This window comes from Malania oleifera, chromosome 1, assembly GCF_029873635.1.
Source record: "Malania oleifera isolate guangnan ecotype guangnan chromosome 1, ASM2987363v1, whole genome shotgun sequence".
NCBI classification, from domain to species: Eukaryota; Viridiplantae; Streptophyta; class Magnoliopsida; order Santalales; family Ximeniaceae; genus Malania; species Malania oleifera.
The window spans coordinates 146,619,627-146,625,265 of record NC_080417.1 but is presented as its reverse complement, the minus strand read 5'-3'; the positions used below and the strand labels follow the sequence as shown (position 1 = coordinate 146,625,265).

Here is a 5,639-nt window from a genome sequence, read left to right as displayed (position 1 = left end):
GACTGTATGTGCAGAAACTGAGAAAGATGTACAACACTCTTACAGCATTTGAGAGAGACCCCGTGTAGCTAAAAGCTAACCTTTTTTTCTTTTCTGCAGTAGATGTTAGGATCATTGGTCATGTTAATATGCAGATAAGGAAAGAGAAAAATGCGTAGGACCAGGCCATGGTCATTTTTCTCATTGTCTGGTATCAATTAATGGCAACTTCTCAAGAGAAATTATCCTCTACTAAGGCCATGTAATTTTCAATTTTTAATAATAAATCTAAGCTGTCTGTCTGAATTTGATTATCACGGACTCACGATTTTGCTGTCATTCCTAAGCATTTCCTTGCACTGTCCCTTAATAGAACTCTAGAATTCATACACAATTTTTTTCAAGAAAAGACAAATTGAAGTGTAACAACACATAAATTATGTAGCATAAAGAAAGCTATATGCTTACAACAAAGACAAATCCATTAAAACCAGGAAGAAAAAGAAAATGAAAAGATACCTCCCAATACAAAAAGTCCTGTAGAATTGTAGCAGTTTCTTCTCATTTGCTTCATTGTACTAGTTATGTATCTTCTTTTACACAGGTTCAGGCATGTACCAAAAATGGTTTAGAAAATTTGTTTCATCTTTTAGGTCTACATTGAGGAAGATGCGACATGCCTTTGAATGCCTTGGAAATGTCAATAATTTTTTGCCGATATGCAGGTCCATCTCAAATTGCTCTAGACCAAAATAACTAATTGTCATCTTCTCTAAAACCTCAGCACTCTCTAATAAATACTCTACCAGTTGTAGTTCATCTTCCTTCCCATTGAATTCCTTTAGTTCAACTTCTTTGAGATGTGATAGACAGCCAGACGAAGAATCTGGGAAATTAATCAAACTTTCTTTGACATCTACAAAACCCTGTTGAGAAAATGGGAAGGCAAAATGAGTTAAAAATCTCTTATGGCAAAACTGTTCAACGCTGAAACTGCTAATAGTCTAGCTTAAATCACCTCCCCAATGACTAGCGCTTCAAGTTTAGGTGAACTGTAAAGTAACTGCGGCAGCAGCACCAACCCAGTATCATGGTCAGAATCAAGCTCCAAACGGGTCAAGTTAGGAAATGTGGGGAGCCAGCATTGAGTGTCTTTGACAACCTTCATGCAAGATAATAGTAACAGAAGGTTATCTTTGTTGGAACGAACAACAGAAGCAACAAATCAACAAAATTAGGTCAGGTTCTATCGAACATGATTGAGAGATATAAAGAGCTATGTAATTATTCATATGAAGTAAATATAAAGGAAGCTTACTGCTCACCCGCACAGAACATCCAGATAAATGAAGAGACTCCACCATGGAGATTGCTTTGAAAAGATCACTTAAGGGCGAACCGTAAGATAACCTATCTTGGCAAGCACTCAGCACGATGCATATGTGAGCTTCAGCCAGAGAGGTTAGCCCCTTCAGAGTATAGTTTTTTGCCGCATTGCCCGAGTATCGGAAGTATTGAAGACACGGAGCATCAATCACAACTTCACTCTCATAAAAATTACCTCTAGTTGACAAGTATTGCAACCCCAATGTAAGCCTTTTAAGTGTAGGAATTGAAATATCAAAGGCTTGTACCTTCTGGACAAACATACAGTCATATGTCAGTAAATCTTCCAGCACAGGACAGCCGGATAAGATCCTCTTATAAGAGTCATAATCAATAAAAAGAGATTGGAGATGAAGGATCTTCAGACTCGGAAAAGAAACATCACTAGGAACATTGAGGTCACCATTCACATCCAGTTTTAGAACAACTAGCGCTCGACAATTAAGGAGATCGTTAGGCAGCAAACCCGAGTTCCCGTCTTCTGTCAAATCATGCGATATATCAAGCTTAAGCTCAAGTTCTTGAACATTACGGCATACAGCGGCAGATATCCACGTCTTAACATGTGGGTCATTGTGTTTCACTCGGCATTTTAGACGAAATCGATTCAAATGCAATGAACTACGCAGAAGCAACACTCTGTACACGAAGTTCACGAAATTGCGACGAGAGTTTAAATTGCACTTACCTAGGTATAAGCGCAAAGAATCGTCGAAGTCGAGAGTTGGGCTGGAGAAGAAGAGGTACTTCCAACGGGTGGATAGAATGCTGGTTCTGCCAGCATCTTTGGTGGGCAGAAAAGAGAGGATGTGACAGAGAATGGAGTCTGAGAGTTTGCTGATCCTATCTTCTGCATCCTCAAGAACCTTCGTGCGTTTCTGCAACGAGCCCATGAATTTTGGTCGATGGAGCAGCTCACGCCATTGGAATTTACGAGCTAGGTTCGCGCAGGGAGGCTTGATTCAAGCCCTAGGATTCTAACTTGATTTTAGGATTTGCAAAAGAATAACAAATAATAAAATAGAAGTAAAAATTCACAATTTATTTCACTAAAAAATTGTCAAAACGAAATAGCCTTAAAACTAATTAAAATTTGGAAGTTATTAAAAAAGATACAAGAAAATAAATAGAGATGGGATAGAAATTCACGTAATTTGGTTATACCAACTCCACGGGCAAATGGGATCAACAACTTCACTATTTCGAGAGGAATTACAAAATGATATGAAACCGACCCTTGTACAAATTATCTCCAGTCTTGTACAAGATATCTATCTTTTCTCTCTCTTCTCCTTTCTATATACCATATTTACTTTAAACATGCAAGTGTCTATATAAGCATTATATCAAATGTCAGGACCCACACACACCCCCCACGCCCAACAAACAAATACAACAGAGAAAAAACACAAAACAAACACCTAGGGTGCCTATCTCGGGCAATATGGAATAACAAGACATTTATGAGAGAAAACAACTTGCGACAACCACCCCCACCCCCGTGGTGGAGATGAGATGACATTCACAGTTTTCATAACGCTGCCTCCCACTCGTGACTACTCCACCTATATATTAACTCATTCTACTAAGAACTTTAAGATGTTTCATTTCGATGAGATGAACTAATTTCTTGAATGTTGTAGTAAGCAAAACTTTGGTGAACAAATCTGCTAGATTATCACTTAATTGGATCTATTGAACATCTATATCACCATTCTTTTGGAGTTCATGTGTATAAAAGAATTTTGGAGAGATATATTTTGTTCTATCACCTTTTATGTATCCTTCTCTTAGTTGAGTTATACATGGAACATTGTCTTCATATAAAGCTGTTGGAATATCCTTGATTGATTGAAGACCACAATTTGCTTGGACATAAGAAATTATTGATTTAAGTCACATGCATTCTCTACTAGCTTCAGTAGAATATGCCCAAATCAGATATACCTCTCAAATATCGTAGAATATGCTTAATTCCATTTCAATATCGCCAAGTAGGAGCAAAGGTATATCTTACAAATAAATTTACAGCAAATGCAATGTTGGGTCTTGTACAATTGACTAGATATATTAGAAAGCTAATAGCACTTAAATATGACACTTTAGGATCAAGTAATTCCTCCCCCTCATCATGAGGTCGTCATGAATCCTAATTAACATTAAGTGATCGCACCATCATTGGAGATCCCAAATGATGAACTTTATCCATATAGAATTGCCTTAATACCTTTTCGATATATTTAGATTGATGAACAAGAATTCCACCATTTACATATTCAATCTGTAAGCCACGATAATATTTTATCTTTCTTAAATATTTTATCTCAAATTATGCCATTAAATAATTAGCAGCTTTAGTGAGCTCTTTAGGAGTCCCAACTAAATTTAAATCATCAACATAAACATCATTTTTAGCAAATCCGAATTTTGATCTTTTAATAAAATTGCATAGACAAATTGGATCATTTATGAAACCTTCTTTCACAAGATACTCACATAATTGATTGTACCACATGTGTCCAGATTACTTTAATCCATATAAAGAACATTGAAATTTAAGTGAATATAAATTTCTAGATTTTGCTTCAAGCAATTTAAATCCTTTAGGGATTTTCATATGAATTTCATTATCCAATGATCCATATAGGGATGTTGTTACGACGTCCATAAGATGTATGCTTAATCGTTCAGGGACTGTTAGCCCAATGAATAATTTGAAAGTGATTATGTTGACTTTACGAGTCCAGTCCTATTTTGATAATAACAAATCATTCGATATTTGATTTGTGCATTGAGATTGTGAACAGGAATAATATATAGCATGCACAGAAGGATGACAAGTCATGGAAGCCATGAAGATTAAAGCATACATATCTTGGCACAATCCGTGGAACTAAAAGAGTAGAAAAATGAAGATACAAGCGACAAGTTCAAGATCGTCATGGCAATGAGTACGTAGAACTTATGTATTCACATACTTCATATGATTTAATTTGAGGTCCAACATATTGTAAGAACCCAAAATATGAAAAATGGGTTTAAATATTAAAAGAGGGGCAAAATTGGAAATTGTCGGGTCAAAGGGCTATAAAAGGAAATTTCCTTTGCTTCCTTATTAAGAAATCTCAAATCTCTCTCCCTCACTCCTCTCTCTCTCTCTCTCTCTCTCTCTCTCTCTCTCTATCTCCTCTCTAAACCTCTCCCTACTCCTTCTCTCTAGAATTCTTCACTGATCGTTGACGAAATCGAAAAACGGAAGTTACCACGAGGATCGTGGAAGGATTTTCTACAACTTTTACGGATCGGAATCTCGTTTCGGAGATTTTTGGGTTTCGGCATAAAATCGAGATAAGGCTCAGTTTTCAATTCTGATGTAGATTTGTAGGTAACTGTCTTGTGAACATATTCTGTATTGTGATTTGTAGGTTTTGGAACTCAGTTCACTGTTTAGGGACCTTGGAGTTCGGGATTTGCTTACAAGGTTAAGGTAAGGGGAACTATATTTATACTGGTTATTTTTGAAATCGGACTCAATGGAACTGTGGTCCACGGTCCTGTGTGTGTTTTGGTTACTCATTTGGGGGATCTAACGGGGAAAACTATGGGTTTTTCATTATTACAATTTTGGGAAAAAGGGGGTGATGGGCTGAATCCCGGGTTTTCTTGAAAACTGAGTATATGTGTGATTTATACTGCGTGATTGGGATGACCGTGCCTTGACTTGCTTAAACTGTATCTGTTTGAAAAATCACGATTTATATTACCAAATGGGTGTGATTTTTTTGGTTATATGAGCATGCATGTGTGTGTGATATGTTGAAATGCTAGTAGGAACACGGTTCCGAAATTGTTCCAGGTACTAAGAGTGTCCGGCTCTATATCCGAGGGCATGTTATCCCCTGCCATGTAGGCAAGAGTGTCCGGCTCTATATCCGAGGGCGTGAGCCTATTCCGGAAGATCAGGGCAAAGGGTGTGGATCCATCAGTTTAGCGCCGGTACGATGCCATGGGAGTCGGGGACTAGCCATGTGCCAGTGGCGCCGTGTTCACGGGTTGGCTATGGGCCAACGTTGTATGTCGCGGGACGGATTCAGGGGCCGAAGAGGCGAAGACACTAAGGATTTACTGATCTGGTAAGTATTATGACGGGGCTGTGTATAAATGACCTCCATATGTGTGCGTGTATGCACTGTGTAAATTAGTACTGGAATGCATTTAACTGCATGTATGTTGTATCATGATAACACTCAAATGCCACACACCAATATAACTTG

At 37.7% G+C, this 5,639-nt stretch overlaps 1 protein-coding gene across 2 annotated transcripts; it reads right to left on the bottom strand.

The window, feature by feature from the left end:
* Positions 1 to 307: 307 nt before the first annotated feature.
* LOC131145743 (F-box protein At4g22280-like) lies at positions 308 to 2,436 on the bottom strand. 2 transcript variants are annotated; one of them, XM_058094940.1, is made up of 3 exons: positions 1,305 to 2,436; positions 998 to 1,141; positions 308 to 905 (listed from the first exon to the last, which is right to left on the bottom strand). In XM_058094940.1, the coding sequence occupies exons 1-3, from the start codon at positions 2,256 to 2,258 to the stop codon at positions 576 to 578; spliced, it is 1,428 nt and encodes a 475-aa protein (XP_057950923.1). In that variant the 5' UTR covers positions 2,259 to 2,436; the 3' UTR covers positions 308 to 575. The 2 variants fall into 2 exon arrangements, with proteins under 2 accessions (XP_057950923.1, XP_057950919.1); XM_058094936.1 differs by having other exon boundaries at positions 998 to 1,173; positions 1,298 to 2,351.
* Positions 2,437 to 5,639: the final 3,203 nt, after the last annotated feature.

Coding starts and splice junctions, on each gene's coding strand:
- LOC131145743 (XM_058094936.1), bottom strand. CDS start 2,258: ATGGGCTCGTTGCAGAAACGCACGAAGGTTCTTGAGGATGCAGAAGAT. Junction 1,174..1,297: donor ATGTTCTGTGCGGGTGAGCA/GTAAGCTTCCTT, acceptor GTTCCAACAAAG/ATAACCTTCTGTTACTATTA. Junction 906..997: donor AAGCGCTAGTCATTGGGGAG/GTGATTTAAGCT, acceptor TTTTCTCAACAG/GGTTTTGTAGATGTCAAAGA.